This window comes from Protomyctophum bolini (assembly GCF_963924005.1).
Source record: "Protomyctophum bolini genome assembly, chromosome: 7".
In the NCBI taxonomy this organism is placed as follows: Eukaryota; Metazoa; Chordata; class Actinopteri; order Myctophiformes; family Myctophidae; genus Protomyctophum; species Protomyctophum bolini.
The window spans coordinates 36731012-36748405 of NC_137868.1; the positions used below are offsets into that span (position 1 = coordinate 36731012).

General features: G+C 43.4%; 2 protein-coding genes across 2 annotated transcripts; one reads left to right on the top strand and one right to left on the bottom strand.

Annotated features, from left to right (window-relative positions):
- Positions 1-1020: 1020 nt before the first annotated feature.
- LOC308318679 (sodium-dependent neutral amino acid transporter B(0)AT1-like) lies at positions 1021-11914 on the top strand (the record flags this gene model as incomplete). Its single annotated transcript, XM_080768303.1, has 12 exons — positions 1021-1219; positions 3782-3922; positions 4556-4693; positions 5203-5384; positions 5979-6089; positions 6636-6748; positions 7237-7365; positions 7901-8057; positions 8545-8749; positions 9484-9643; positions 11425-11587; positions 11711-11914. 12 exons carry the CDS (start codon positions 1021-1023, stop codon positions 11912-11914), a joined length of 1902 nt encoding a protein of 633 aa, XP_080624429.1.
- A 3024-nt stretch (positions 11915-14938) lies between these two features.
- Positions 14939-16477, bottom strand: LOC308318680 (calnexin-like; the record flags this gene model as incomplete). Its single annotated transcript, XM_080768304.1, has 1 exon — positions 14939-16477. One exon carries the CDS (start codon positions 16475-16477, stop codon positions 14939-14941), a length of 1539 nt encoding a protein of 512 aa, XP_080624430.1.
- Positions 16478-17394: the final 917 nt, after the last annotated feature.

The window sequence follows — 17394 nt, forward strand, 5'->3', positions numbered from 1 at the left end:
TTTAGCTGTGGACCCACTGGTCCTTTTTCCACCGGTGTTGAACCAGTTTGGTTATTATTTTCACTGTTTTTTCACTGAAAATGAATTGGTTCAGAAATCTAAAAGTTGGTTCGGAAAATAAATGGCCGCCGGTGCTGTGAGAGCACCAATGGTTCCAAGAATCTAGAACGGAACCAGTTCTAGAACCAATGTTATTTTGGTGGAAAAGGGTCCTGAGAGTGAGATCATATGCAATGGTCGCTTCTTTTGGGTTTGTTTTCGTGGACCTGTCAGCTTGTTTCTCTCACAGAGACAGCACTGACCACCACACACATTGGGCGTGAGCACACCTAAGCCGCACAAAAGGGTACTGCACGCAGATATACGCAACACAGGGCAACCATTAAACAGAGGTTAGAGGTCAACAAGAAATGAGGGAGTAATATGCTATGGCGTCCGCAAGTTGGAAAATGTACACATTTTGTTATTAAATAAATCTCTCGTTCTCAACAAATGCTTATCGAAAACATTACCACGTACGGCAATGCTATAGAATGTTTACAGATGGTCAGAAATATAACCAAGCTAAGCTATAAGGTCATTTAAGTCACATTTATGGATTTATTATCATCCACACAAAATCAGAAATGCCACTTGAAACTTGAACATTGGAATACGTAACACATGCAATGGGTAAGAAGTAAATATGTTACATAATGGCGAGACCTGACTTAATCTATGAATGTTTTCATCGTGTGGTCAATGAGTATCCATGCACGTTCTTTCGAATGGGATCGTGTTGCCCAACAAGGCGCACATGTACTGTATGGACCCTGTCCATACAGTACATGTGCAGGAATGATAACAGGAACGATAACACTACAGGAGGAGTCTCCTTGAACAGCAGTCCATTCCTCAACTGTACACACACACACACACACACACACACACACACACACACACACACACACGCGCACGCACGCACACTGACTGCACACAGGGCCACAATCACATCTTATAGTTATTGGCAATAGAGGAGCCATGAGACTGCAGCTCCCCAACCCGGGCCTGGAGGCCAGGATACTGTCCTACGAGCAGCTGGAGAAGCTGGAGACGGACGAGGCAGACACCAGGCCCAAATGGGAGAACAAGACCCAGTACATGCTGACCTGCGTGGGCTTCTGCGTGGGGCTGTCCAACGTCTGGCGCTTCCCCTACCTGTGTCAGAGTCACGGAGGAGGTAAACTGTGGTGGAAAGTATATAGCTAAGTATGTTTACTTGGTAAGTACGGTTTTGAGGTATATGTATTAACTTTACTTGAGTATTTCCTAGTTATAACCCTTCTACCCCACCAGATCTCAGAGGCAAATATTGTACTCCACTAAAAGGTTTTAGATGCAGCTTTAGTTGCAAGTTACTTTGCAGATTTAGAGTATTATTGCAAAACACACATCATCCACTTACTCCCTATTTTATTCTTGCTATTTGAAAATTGCTGATCTAATTGCTGAAGTCTAGGCCTACAAGCTTTGTAGATCAGCAATCTTCGGCAAAAGGCAGACAAAAATTGGAGTGGAAAAAGTACTTACACTTACTTACTATTATCCCAATACTTTGTGTACTTTTCCTCAATAACATTTCCATTTTCCAGAGGTAACTGATGTGACTTTGATGCAAATTAACTTGAGTTGTTCAGTAGTCTATTGTCAAGAGAAGAGAAATTCACTATTTTCAATATTTCTGGAAAATAATTAGGGACACCATGGTCAAGAGTTGCTAAATGAATATATGCATAATGGTTGCAGCCTAGGAATCATGATCTACTGTAGATGTGTGATACACCATGTCACATGCAGATGGATGGGTGATCTAGATGTGTGATACACCATGTCACATGCAGATGGATGGGTGTGGATTGTTATTCACTCAGTGTCAATCTGAAATCAGATTAATCTGCACTAAAATAAGAAATGCAATAAGCATATAAGGACTGAATGTGAGGATAAATGTGAACAAGGTGGGACTCCATATGGCACCACTGGCCAAGTTCAGCTTCAATTGTATTTGGCACCCATTATTTGTAGTTTTCAGAAATGGAGAGAAGAATATAAACATAATGTAAGCAAGGAAAACAGGTCACACATTCTAACATACTTCTGATAAGAGTTGAGAAATATAAGGTACACAGACTGTATTTCTGCTGTCGGGCAGAGACAAGCTGTGTCCAAAAGGATTTTGTTTTTTCAAAGTCAAAGTTGCTATGGTGACTTTATACATTTTCAGATATTTGAATGCGACCTTATATTATCATCACTTTACCAAATCCAGCTCAAGTGGAGTTAGGAGGTTTTTGACCATTAATGTGGAGATAGTTGTTTTGTCCATCATTGAAAAATATATATATATATCTTTGTTTCAATATTTGTAAAACCCACACACAGATGCAAAGGGTGCTCAATAGCACCGATTTATTAACCCATTAAGATCTGAGGGCGATTCTAAAAACGCCATCTAAATCAGTAGTTCTCAAACCTTTTTCATGCCAAAATGTTTTGTGTCAGTGACCATGTTTTGTGCTATAGGGACCTCAAGTCTCTGTGGTGGTGTAGAAAGTCTCTCTACTTCAGTAGACAGACTCACCGATCAACTTAACAAGCAATAACAGGATAAGAAGTTTGATATATGCTCATAGAAAAGCCTTGAGAAATGCTTACTGTGAGGGATTTACAGCCTACATTGTACTTTAACCACCACCACATACCCCTCGTGCCTAATGTATATCTCCTGTGATTATGTGCTTTTGAATTTCCCCAATAAAAGGCAAAAACTGAGGTTTTCTCTTTGGCCTATTGATCTGATTGCGAACGCAGTGATTGCGAATGCAGTGAGCACTTACTATGAGACCTAGCAGATCATGTCTGTCTGTGTGTCCGTGTGTCTGTGTGTCACGCTTTTGTGCCCATATATGGAGCTGCTTTGGGGACTCCTTATATGGTTATGGCTGAGTCATGGTGCCTTCGCTTCCCGCGTTTGCGCGTCTTACTTGTGTTTACTAAAGTATGATGTACAGCACAGAAGTGCATGGTTCTCAAAACATTTCCGTGTCATGGACCTCCAAATTAATATATATATATTATATTTGAAAATGTTTCACTAGGAACACAACACATTGGACCCCACTTTGAAAACCACTGATGTACAGTATGTGCCTATTAGCTCCTTTACTGATGTCCATCAAAAAGTGGAATATCTTCAGTTATAGGCTATGAGTGAAATGGCGCCCCCTGGTGACTAAACGACATAATGCGCCGCTAACCACATGCCTTATGTTAAAATAGGCTACTCTGTCTTATGCTGATGTCATGGGCCAAAAAACACATGGCCACGTGATTGATCACTCACTCACTCACTCACTCACTCGTTTCATTTATTTATTATTTTCCGATGGTCACCACTATTCTGTGGTGGAAAAAGTACTCACAATTTTAAAAGTTTTATTGGTAAAAGCACCATTTCATAAGTTCATAGCCAATGTACAAGCTCACATTGTAGATCTGCTATTTTCAAATGGCCGAAGTGTTTTGTGTGTTTTGTATTAATTATCGAAATCTACAAAGTAATATAGTAACTAAAGTTGTTAAAAAATAGTTTCCTCTGAGATGTAGTGGAGTAGAAAATTGGAAATACTCCAGCCAAGTAAAAGTACCTCAATATTGTAGCCTATACCTAAGTACACAGTACTTAAGCAAATGTACTTAGTTACTTTCCACCACTGCCATTGTTATTCTTCCTCTTTTTAAGGTGCCTTTATAATTCCCTTCCTGATCCTGCTGGTGTTGGAGGGAATCCCGCTCCTCCACTTGGAGTTTGCCATCGGTCAGCGTCTAAGACAAGGCAGCTTGGGATGCTGGTCCACAGTTCATCCTTACTTGATGGGAATCGGTAAGTAGGGCTGCCTAAAAATGTCGGTTAGTGCACTCGCTGCTACTGCAGCGAGTGCACTATAGATCTATACAGTGTGCACTTTTCGTTTCCTCAAAACCCAACTATAATCCTACACATGTACTTTCACTCCATTCAAACTTTATCATGTTCAGCTTACTGTGGAATCGCACAGTATCGGATATGATCACATTTATAAAATGTATTTTCCGGGTGGAATAGATATAGGATACACCTGATACTGTACATTATTCAATGTGCCTATACCTAAATCAGTGCAACGTGGTGAATAAATATGACTTCACTAAACAGTTAAAATTAGTTTCACCTCTTCACTCTTAGCTCTTTAAGTGCCAGGTATTATTTAATCCCCCCCCCCCCCCCCCCCTCCAACTGTGGAATTAAAAGTGATTATCCTGGGTTGTAGTAAGGTTCATCATGATATGTCTTATACTGTAGTCCCTTGCTCCTGGGTCAACAAGGTGAATAACAGAGGAAACTGTTTTCCAAGTCTCCTCTGTTATTTTTCAGAGTTTATGAGCGGCATGTGTATACCTTGCTGACTCCAATTTTGCACTTTTAAGTCTGTCTGCTATACATTGTCTCATTGCTCTCTCTGTGTTCCATATCAAGGTATTGCGTCCATGTGTGTGTCCCTGACGATCAGCCTCTACTACAACAGCATCATTGCCTGGGTCTTGTGGTTCTTCTTTAACTCGTTCCAAAGCCCTCTGCCGTGGAGCCTGTGTCCAACCAACGACAATCTGACAGGTAGAGTAGAGCTACCGATCTTTTATGTACATACAAATACCGATTCCTATATTTAGAACTTGCATTCCGATCTAATAGTGTGAGCTTTTACGATACTGTTATCGGTATCGGAACGACCCTATACTGCAGAGTGGAAATACAATACCCCAACACATGATGCATGCCTAAACCAGCCATTCTCAACCTGCAGGCCATGGGCCGCTGGGGCCAGTGGGGGGGCCATGATGAGGATATTTGGAGTGGGCGGCCAAATTAGTGGCAACAATTAGTGTGTGTATGTGTGTGTGTGTGTGTGTGTGTGTGTGTGTGTGTGTGTGTGCGTGCATGCGTGCGTGTGTGCGTGCGTGTGTGCGTGCGTGCGTGCGTGCGTGCGTGCGTGCGTGCGTGCGTGCGTGCGTGCGTGTGCGTGCGTGCAGAGCATGCGTGCGTGCGTGCGTGCGTGCGTGCGTGCGTGTGTGTGTGTGTGTTAGAGCTGTTATTTAACATTATAATGTGTAATATTGTGTCAGGCGTAGTGTTGGAGTGTGAGCGGAGCTCCCCTTCAGATTACTTCTGGTACAGACAGACTCTGAACACAACGGCCAGCATTGAGGACAGTGGAGGGCTGCAGTGGCCCATGGTGCTGTGTCACATCGCTGCCTGGGCCGTGCTCTATGTCTGCATTGTCCGTGGCATTGAGACTACTGGGAAGGTAGGCGACTTTATTTTTATTTAATTTTAGGTTTTTTGACCTCAATTACACCCACACAACCTGAACTTTGGACATTCAGTGGATGTTCTGTGGCCTGTGGTTTTCTCTGTGTGTTCCAAAGCCTTTTGAGCTGCAATGAAAACAGATGTCCCTCGACAGTGGCATCTGCTGGCAAATTCCTATGTCATAATAGTATATAGGATTCGTGGACTCTTCCTTTTTTAAACCGCCTCCTCGCCACTCGCCCTACACACTTGCACTCGGTATGCGTGTTCACGCGAGGCTGTGCCATATTAAGTGCCGTCTGAAACCAAGCAGCCTTGAGTGATTATTTACAGTAGCCTATTATGGTTATATTGTTATGTACTCATCTGCCTAAATTGGCAAGCCCTTTGGGTCAACTCCTGTCGTTTTATACTTTTATACTCATCATGCAGCAGATATAAATATAAATAGCAAATATAAATTGTGGGCATGTCGTTATAAAGAAGAAAACACATTTCAGCTTGCATAGATCGGCAACTCTTAAATAATTTGGTTCGATTACAGTGCAGAAATAAGCATCAATGTGTCCCCATGTGTCCTTCTCCCGAGGTGGTGTATGTAACTGCAACACTTCCCTATGTAGTGCTGACCATCTTTCTGATCAGAGGCCTGACCCTGAAGGGGGCTACGAACGGACTGAAGTTCCTCTTCACTCCAGATGTAAGCTGCATCCTGCATGTGTAAATTGCTTTGTCGGCTCTTTAGGTTTTGTCTTTGATTCATTGTAGTGCAGTCAGTTATATGACAGCATGTGTTACAGGTGTGAGTAGTAGTAACGAAATCAATCAAAGATAAATTAACATTGTTTTTTTTTCCTAGTATGGTTTAATGCCAGCTGCTCATACTGTAGTCACGCAAGAATTTATGATTTGTTAAAGAGTTGTTTTTATTGTGCTTAAAAGGTTTGAGCTCTATGACAGTGTGTGTTCAGTAACAGGGGTCTCTCCTGCTCTCCAGGTCTTCAGTAAACAGGAAATCGGGATCGGGATACCAATTTTATCCGATCAAGGGATACATTTTTCTGCCCCGTTACATTTTTGGGTTTTATCACTTGCAATTTAACTTGTTTATCCTGTATGACACCTCTCTCTCCTGATTGGATAAAAGTACCCCAATTATTTTTCTGTTTACTAAAGAAGCTGGAGAGGCAGGAAGACCCTGGTTTATTGTTTATTACTGTATACAAATAAATAATGTTTGTCTCAGTTGGCAGAGCTGATGAATCCATCGACCTGGTTGGATGCAGGTGCTCAGGTCTTCTATTCCTTCTCGTTGGCGTTTGGTGGGCTCATCTCCTTCTCCAGCTATAACTCAGTACAGTAAGCCACTGTTTTAGAATGTTACCAAAGATTGAAAGGAAAGATTAAGAGAAACCAAGGAATTGGAGAATAATTATTCAATGTTAGGACAAGGGAATTGGAGAATAATCATCCAATATAATGAACAAAATCGTTTAATAAATTTAATAAATGGCAATGAAATGTAATAGCCTATAATACAATTTCAAAGTTGTTGTAGATGTGGTTTTAATTGGGTATTTAATGAATGCATGAATGCATGAATGCATGAATGAATAATGAATGAATGAAGGGATATTATAATTTCTTGACCCGTCCCACATGGGATTATTAGACACGGCAATTAAATCAGTAACAAAAACAAGATCAAAACTATTATTTGCTCACTTTCTTCAGTTGTTGCCCGTATCTGCTATATTGACTCTCACCTTAGAGTCTATAAAAGGATGGTCTTATCTAAACTGTATCTTATAGATTGCTCCGTTGCCCTGTGTGTCTTCTCTCCACAGTAACAACTGTGAGCAGGATGCAGTGATCATCGGCATAATCAACGGCTGCACCTCTGTGTTCGCTGCCACCGTCATCTACACCATCATCGGCTTCAGGGCCACGGACCGCTACGACAGCTGTCTCAGCGGGTGCGTATCATTTGACAATAATGGTTATGTTCACACTTGCAGCCACATATACTGTATATTTATATTGGTATAATGTGGCATTTGGCAGGACCTGGTATCAGATTGGTTTGATCAAGTCTGACCAGCCAAAAATAAATATAGGCCTCAGATTTTTACCAAAATGGATTTGAACCTGCACATTCGTAGATGGTTTCAGATTTCTAAAGATGCGTCTCAGTTTGAATCCTGATCTAGGCCATACTTCATCATACGATGGTGTTGCTCGACAAAAGTAGCCGACCGGCAAGCTCACAAGCGTCGCAATTTTTCGGTGAGCGACAGAGCATGAATTAAGCATTACTCACGGCTATGGCGTTACATCGTTGCCAGATCAACCAATGCGGGCGGCCATGGCTGAATGGGTAGAGAAGCAGATGGTCTCAGCCAGTTGAATTCTCAGCCCCCACTAATGTGTCGAGGTGTCTCTGAACGAGACACTTAGTGGATTATGACAACGTACAGTAGTCTAACATACTGTATGTGTTTTTGCTCTCAGGAACATCTTGGCATTGCTCAACGCGTTTGACCTTCCTGAAGGCCACATCACCGAGAACAACTACGACCAGGTTCTGCAGGATTTCAATCAGACGAACATGGACGTCGTTCAAGGGCTGGATCTGAAGACGTGTGACTTGAATACTTTCCTAAGTGAGGTAAGATGTTATTCGCATTTGCTATATGAAATCGTTCATTTCCCGTCAGTCACTCATTATCCCCATACATGGATTTCCCATCAGTCACTGTCACTCAATATCCTCATACATGGGAATGCCCCCCTATATGGTGCCCAGGTCTCGTGACATCACCAGGGATGGAGATGGTCATAGTAAATGTGACCTGTTGTCGCAATTAAGCCCATTATGTCATCAATATTGGCCAGCAATAATCTGGCCTCAAACCCTTAGATCTCCATACTGTATATGGATATATAGGTTGCAACATCATCTGTTTTGTACTAGTCTGTTGTACATCACAGGTACAAACCAGACCCGAGTTGTGAATTTATATCATTATCTAACTTATATACTGTATGCCCTATATAAAATGCCCATTTATATTCTCTAATTTTGCCCCTTTTTGAAGTGATGGTATAGCAATGCTCTTCTGGTCTTGTGTTGTGTTGTGTTGTGTCCCCTCTAGGGAGTTGAAGGTACTGGTTTAGCCTTCATCGTGTTCACAGAGGCCATCACCAAGATGCCCATCTCTCCCGTGTGGTCCGTCCTGTTCTTCGTCATGCTCCTCTGTCTCGGCATGTCGTCCCAGTTTGGTCAAATAGAGGGAGTTATGGTAACCATACAGGACCTCAAAATCTACCCCAAGTCGTGGTCCAAAGAGGTTGGCAATGGTGAGTTCAAAGTTCCGTTCATGGAAATCTTTTGCTCGGTTGATCTACAAGCTCACAACATGTTGCAGATGCGACGTGTTGTGAGCACGTAGATCAGCTATATTTGCAGGATGCATGATTCAGTAAGTAGGGCAGGCTACTGTATAGGTCAGGTTTACAACAAGGCAAGCTGGAGTGCAGGCATGTGCTTCGATGCACCCACATGGACATCAATCTGTCTGACACAGTCATACAAAGGATAAATCAGGCTTGAGAGGCCCTTGCACAGACGCCGACGAACATTTAAAGCAAACATACAGTATGCTTCTCTGACCTCTTGCAAACCTACTCCGACATTGCCTTCTGACCATAATGGTCCGTCATCTTTTCAATCGATCCCAGTGTGATTGTTGCATTTTTGCTGTGATGCTTTAAAAGGCTAAAAGTTGATGCAATAAAAGGTCGCATCAGACTCTTGTGTGCAGGGATCATTGTGATATTACTGCACTTAATTGACAAGCCTGAATTAAGAGAACGGAGCATCGCAGCATCTCAGCATTCTTGCCTTTTATTGATACATTGAAGAGAGAATCAGGGAGTGACTCAGTGACATGCAGCAAAGGTCTTGGAATCGAACCCGGGACTCGCTGTCAGGCGTCAGTAGGGCCTAGGTGGTATGTGTGCCTTAATCACTTTGCCGACGGTGCCTCCAAATGATTAGTTTTATTGATGTGGCTTGTTTGTGTTCTTCACAGGTGTGACTTGTGCGCTCTGCTGCCTGGTGGGTTTGGTATTTGTCCAAGGTTCAGGGAGCTACTGGCTGACCGTCTTCGATGTCTACGGACCATCCGTCCCTCTGTTGATCGTTGCTCTCTGTGAGGTGCTCGTTGTTGTCTACGTGTACGGAATAGACAGGTAACCAAGAGAAAACAAATGGACATACAGTCTAACCACTGTCACCCTGCCGTTCATACAGTCTAACCACTGTCACCCTGCCGTTCATACAGTCTAACCACTGTCACCCTGCCGTTCATACAGTCTAACCACTGTCACCCTGCCGTTCATACAGTCTAACCACTGTCACCCTGCCGTTCATACAGTCTAACCACTGTCACCCTGCCGTTCATACAGTCTAACCACTGTCACCCTGCCGTTCATACAGTCTAACCACTGTCACCCTGCCGTTCATACAGTCTAACCACTGTCACCCTGCCGTTCATACAGTCTAACCACTGTCACCCTGCCGTTCATACAGTCTAACCACTGTCACCCTGCCGTTCATACAGTCTAACCACTGTCACCCTGCCGTTCATACAGTCTAACCACTGTCACCCTGCCGTTCATACAGTCTAACCACTGTCACCCTGCCGTTCATACAGTCTAACCACTGTCACCCTGCCGTTCATACAGTCTAACCACTGTCACCCTGCCGTTCATACAGTCTAACCACTGTCACCCTGCCGTTCATACAGTCTAACCACTGTCACCCTGCCGTTCATACAGTCTAACCACTGTCACCCTGCCGTTCATACAGTCTAACCACTGTCACCCTGCCGTTCATACAGTCTAACCACTGTCACCCTGCCGTTCATACAGTCTAACCACTGTCACCCTGCCGTTCATACAGTCTAACCACTGTCACCCTGCCGTTCATACAGTCTAACCACTGTCACCCTGCCGTTCATACAGTCTAACCACTGTCACCCTGCCGTTCATACAGTCTAACCACTGTCACCCTGCCGTTCATACAGTCTAACCACTGTCACCCTGCCGTTCATACAGTCTAACCACTGTCACCCTGCCGTTCCTATATTGGTCCTGTCGTATCATTATAGACATACAGTCTAACCACTGTCACCCTGCCGTTCATACAGTCTAACCACTGTCACCCTGCCGTTCCTATATTGGTCCTGTCGTATCATTATAGACATACAGTCTAACCACTGTCACCCTGCCGTTCCTATTGGTCCTGTCGTATCATTATAACCACTGTCACCCTGCCGTTCCTATATTGGTCCTGTCGTATCATTATAACCACTGTCACCCTGCCGTTCCTATATTGGTCCTGTCGTATCATTATAGCCACATACAGTCTAACCACTGTCACCCTGCCGTTCCTATATTGGTCCTGTCGTATCATTATAGCCGAAGAGATAACATTTTTGTCTGAATGTTAAAAAAAATGGCCAAAGTATAAAACAGCTTAATTGGTTTAAGATTGCAAACTAATGGAAACAATGGAAACACATGTCTATATATTATGTTGTGCAAGTTGTAAACCGTTTTCCTGTCATTTGGAAGCAATGTCTTGCAACATTCCAGTGCCCGTGATTAGAGGCAGAGCCATCATTCACATGACAGTTTTGTTAGCAAAAAACAGTTGCAGTTTGCACTTTGCAGTGTGTAAAAAAGAATGGAAAGAATTGTGGGCTGTGACTCTGTGAGCATCATGAATTGGTGCTTGCAAGCCACCGGGCAGGCACCCTAGAACACTCCCAGTAAAAATCCCATTTTCTTTTCCTGCATTTAAAAAAATAGATATATTTCAAAAGTTCAATCTCAATATCTCAGTTTTCATAACCTAATGCACTGTAAGTGGGTGACAGTAGTAGCCTATACAACATATTCTGTAGCTACTTGGAAGACATTTTCTATACTGTGATTATGAGACAGGTGAGCTTATTGTTTTCCCATAGGTTCAACGACGACATCAAGTTCATGATCGGCCACAAGCCCAACCTGTTCTGGCAGGCCACATGGAGAGTGGTCAGCCCACTCATCATGGCTGTCATACTGATCTTCTATCTCATCACCAAAGTTACTGAACAACTCTTCTACAAGACCTGGAATCCTGAATCGGTAGAGTTCTTATTAATCAATTAAATGAAATTTGTAAATATACAGTATAACGTGCAAAACAATGAACAACTGTCACACAATACTGTATAGGCCTACATAACCATTTATGCTTTATGTTTTCAGGAGACTTTCCCAGTAATGGAGCAAGAGGCCTATCCTTTCTGGGTGTATCTCGTCATCTTTACACTGGCAGGAATTCCCAGTCTCGCTGTCCCTCTTATTGCTATTTTTAAATGTTTATGGGGAAAGAAACGTGATAAAAGTCTTATCCACAACATCTCTGACAACACGCAAATGAATGACGAGCCCCAGAAGTCATTTGACTGATGAACTGCAAAAGAAGCCTTTGTCGACTTTGGCACACTCTTGGAGTTTACATGAGTTTGTATTATTATTATTATTATTAGTATTATTCAGAATCAGCTATATTGTCACATCACAGGTTTACAGAAGTAAAGAAGTGGGTGTTTTTTGTGAATTGTGCCCATCGTATCGTTATTTCTTAGAAGTAAGAGAGGGGAGAAGAGGGGGGGCAAGGGGGGAAGAAGATCAAAGAAAAAACATATATCTACAGTACGGTATAAAAGGTGCGTAAACAGCATGCACATTGTATGCTGTGCATGATATACTTATGAGCATCAGTTAAGGTGCTAGAAAAAAGGAAAAAAAATCAGTGCGTTGTACATAGGATTAGGTGCAAAATGTCAGTGCGTGACGACCGCATAATCCACATAAACGTAGACTGACGCGGTTTAATCCATACGTAGGTCCATGAGGAAATTAAGGCAAGGAAAAATGAAAAGTTATGAAGGCACATGTCTGTACAATCCACAAGGCCCAAGGAAGAAACCGTGTGTATAATCCACAAGGCCCAAGGAAGAAACCAAGTCAATTTGTCCCTGGTATAATCCACCAGTAGGTCTGAGACCAGCCTACACCGCCTGTTATCAGGCTGTGGAACGAGGCTTCTGCCTGCTACTCTTGATACTGCGGTAGAGGCCCATGCCCGGACGCGGTCGTTGTATAGCGGTTAAACAGCTTGTGACTCTCGTGGTGCTTGTCCTTGATGATGAGCTGCATGTTGTTTGACTATACACCGCTTTTTGTACAGTTCCTGGTGTGTGGGGAGCTCGCCTCTCATGATGCACTCTGCAGATCGCACTACTCTTGCTATGGTATGGTTCTTTAACGTGCTCTGCTGACGTTGACCCACTAACAAGTTTACATTAATCACTTGAACCCTCGCATCTCTATTCTTAGGGGAACATTCACAGACAATAGCAGATCTACAAACTCACAACGTGACACGTTGTGAGCTTGTAGAACTATTACGACAGGCAACATCCTGCTATATGGCGACCATATAGTGACAGGCAGCCGCTATACGGGGAGGGAGCTTCAGTGAATGCACCTTATGAGTCTGGCCCTGCCAGGCTACCGCTGTTTGGCAAGATGCAATTGTGATGCAACTCTCTATGGGTCTGATACAGACACATGCTTACACGCCCTACAGTATGGTGATTGTGGCGAAAAAATCGCAACCAAGACTTTTAGATTAAAATTCACAATTAGGTGAAAACAAAAACAATTAAAAACAATAAACCGGGTACTGCATTGGTACAAAGTATCAGGAATTTGTCAAAAGGTTGTTTTATTTGTGCCTGTAACTGTGGTTTAATACTGTACTGTAGGTACTTTGTAGTAATTTTTTATAACTTCAAACTTTCCAAGGGAGTTTCAAAGAAGAGCTACAGTGTACAGTAGAATAGAGAAAGAAAATAATAAAGCCGAAAAGAAACAAGAAAGTGCTACCAGTACCAGCTTTGTTTCTAACTGGATGTACTTTATGTCTAACCTCATACTGTCCCAGTTGGATTATGCTATGTGTAAGTAGATATCTCAGAGTGTATGTAGATGTCCAAAGTCCTCAATTGCCACAACAACAAATAATGACACTAAAAATAACCATAGACTACAAGTCGACAACAAAAGTATATGCCATGGGACGGACTGTGTGCTTTATGAGGTTCATGAGTCAAGGAACCACACCTTTGAGAAAGGTTAAAGATGTTTATTGAATGAATGAAAATGAATGGATCGTTTGTTCCACTTTAGCTTGTGGGTCCAGTGGATTAAGATATCTTTAATACTTTTCATTGTTTCAATAGTTATTTTTTTCAAATTTTCAAATTTGATTCAAATTTTTATAGCTTTTTCAATTTAGTCACACAAACAATTAAGACAACAAACGAAACAAAACTAGACAAGAAAATAATAAATACATTACACAATGAAATCTTTACAGAAAAGATTGTTTCAATAGTTATTAAGGAACAAAAAAAAATCCAAAACCTCCCGACAGCAACCAAAAGGAAATAATAGGTGGATGCTATAAGAGCCCATTTGGTCCCCCATTCTAGTATCCATAGAATATCTGTTAGTGTCTGCCACAGCGCTTTCTCTTTTTGAGCACCTCCTATATCCAGCTTTTGGTGTCTCAACAAACTTTGTAATACACAAACATTAAATTCCCATGGATGTACCTTTATGTCTGATGATGTACGAAAATTAGAGCGCCCCTCACTTCACACGGGTGTGATTTTTGTAATCATACAATTATTATGATTTTGTTCCCGAGTCAACCCTTGTTGGATTAATGTGTTGCATGTGTTAGTTTAGGTTTGGTTTATGTTCCTGTGTTTGTTCACCCGTGTCACCTGCATTAAAACACCCAAGTCTCGGGGTCTGACCACCTCACCGCACCATCATGGGACACAAACAAGTTCAACTACTGACCCGTTACCCAGGTAGGTTATAGTGCAGGTGAAGGCACAAGGTTTCAGTCCAAGTCAGCTGTACAATAAATTATGTCAAATTCGGGGACAGTTTCAGCCTGACCCAAGCCGCACTGACTTGCATTACAAAAGTCAAATTAACATCAAAGTTGCATTTCGTTATCCTCAGTAGGCTGCAGCCCTGACAGCTGACTAGCCTCCAAAGACAATACTGACATTATAGGACACTGTTTTGCCCAATGGGTACTGACATCATGGGACAATTGGTACTTACCTTACTGACAATGCTAACTGATTGCAATAGTATTCAAAATCACACTTGTGTGAAGTGAGTGCATGGTGCCTAGATGATGAAGTCTGATGATGAGGTATTGACCCACATGACAAAGTATATTTTCCCATTTTCCCATTGACTTGAATAGGAATTGGGGTGAGGGGGGATAATATGGCATACACACAAAGTCACATGTTGGAGCGGCTAGCATCTCATGACTTGGGAGAGGGGGATTTCCATATGCAGGCATATCTGCGTCCAGCATTGTGCCAGTGAAATAGGCTAGTACTTGTCTAACCTCCTGCGTCTCACCCCTTCGCTATCGTTATCCGACTCCGTGGAATCCTCCTCTTCATGCGTGTGATCTCCAGAATCTCCATCACAGGTTTTATTCGGCGTCGTCTTCTTGTAGTGTACGACACCGACCAACACAGTGGCCAGGACCGTGACCACGGCTACATACAGCACAAGCGGCCAGGGAAGACCACCAGCCGTACCCTGGTGAATCACGCGATCCTCGTCTTCCTCCTCAGCATCGTACTCCTCATCCTCCTCAGCTTTGTCCTCGGCTTCCATCTCGGCGGCCCTCTTCAAAGACCAGCCATCGTTGGCCCAGTGCTTGGCTGTGCTGTGGTCGCTGGTGACTAGGAAGTTGTCGAAGAAGATATCGGGTGACGTGGACCACAGCTCCAGCCCCACGGCACCGATCGGACTCATTCTGAACGGGTGCAGGTCCTCGAAGAAGTCTGGGTTGGGAATCTTCCTGGGTTTCCAGGTGGCAGCCGATTCATCGTCCATAGCCTCATCCCAGTCATCCGATTCATCGTCCATATTCTCACGCCGGTTATCCCTTCTGTCATCCGATTCATCATCTATATCCTCATCCTCGTCTTCGCCTTGTTGTTGTTCAACGTCAGATTCATCGGCCACATCCTCACCATCGGCAGATTCGGTGTCATCTCCGCCCACTGCATCTGCGCCAGCGATCCATGTAGGGGAGTCTTCATTCACATCATCAGGTTTGACGGCATTTGGCTTCTGGCTCTTGTTCTTCTCATCCCAGTCATCTGGCTTGCGGTCATCCGGGTCTTCGATCTCTGCAGGGGGATTGACCGAGGGCGTCATGTCCGTCAGCAGGTTGCCGCTGTTCACCACCTTTTCATCCACCAGGATCTCAAAGCTGTTGTCTGGCTTCACCACCAGTGTGTACAGGTGGGTCCTTTTATCGGTGAAGTATGACTTGAGGTCGCCGTCAGGTTTCTTTGCGCGTTTCTCCTCAAACTCTCCCGTCTTGGGGTTCTTGTGTCTGAAGATGAAGTGCAGCTTGTGGTCCTCTCCACACTTATCTGGCCCAAACATTATGGTGTAGGGGGTTGTGTCCGCAAACCGTTTCAGGTCGAGGTCGGGGGTCTGGGTCAGGAGTTTGAGGTATGCACCACCACAGTCAGGAACTGTCTGAAAGTTCACCTCATACTGGACAACGAGGGGCTGAGTGTCAAAGATAAAAGGTCTAGGAAAATGGGTAGATATGGCGTGGTGTTTGTCCTGAGACTTAAGGACGAGGCCTTTGTCTCCTGGAAGCTTGCTGAGCTTCATCTCTTCAACCTCCCATTCACCGTCATACCTGGCGATGTCCTCATCGGCGCCTTCCTTCTTGGCACTTGATACCACCCAGCCGTCTAACGTCCCCTCGCCAAAGGACTCTGCGAAGAAATGTTCTCCTCTGGGCTCTGGTGCTTTGAAGGTGTGTGGGGAGGCCGGGCGGAGGCAGCACAGACCCATGGCGAGCAGGGCAACACATAGCCTGAACTTAAGCTCCATGATCTTCCCTGTTTGGTGATGTGACCGCTTGAAACTACCAGCCTATATATGTCTCTCGTGATTATCTTAAACGATGTCCTAACATCACTCTTCAACTAGGATTAACTAATGAGCAAAAAACGCTAAAAACAAGCTTCTTATAACACTGATTGAATGCGCTCTCGCTCTTTTATGTTGATGGTGACGTCGCAATTCCGTCCGCTTTGTGATTGGCTGAGAGGCATTAGGTGCACCTTATTTCTTTGCATTATAATCACTAGCTGATTAGAGTTGGAGGCCAGTCTGACTGTGACGTTAGCATGTTGGCTCATCCTATTAAACATCTGCATATCATTCTGTTGCTGCAAATAACTATACACAGCAAAATACGTTTATGTTTATGTAACACCATGTGGCAGATATAAATTCAGTGGGTGCCCCTCACTTCACACAAGTGTGATTTTTGAGGGCCACTAGCCCCTCCTATGCCCAGCTTTCCGGGTTTATGCTCTGTGTTTGTGCGTACAAATTTGAGATGATTTGATTGGCTAAGCACGGAATGTGATCTATGATGATGATGATGTATGATGATGTACAGTATGACGAAATGTGCCCCTCACTTCACACGAGTGTGATTTATTTCTAAAATAGAGAACATTGCATGTTGTGAGCTTGTATATCGTCTATTTTTGCTATACCTATTGTGCGACAAATCATATAGGGCTTTAGGCTTAAGTGGCTTATTCGGAATGGATGATTCTATTGAATTCATTATTCATTATTCTAACATGCATTCGAAATGTAGACTATAGAACCTTAATTTAATTCAGGCGTGCGTGTGTGCGTGTAGGCGCGCGCGCGTGTGTGTGTATGTGTGTGTGTGTGTGTGTGTGTGTGTGTGTGTTTGTAGCATTTGAGGCCTATCTGTGGTTCTCCCA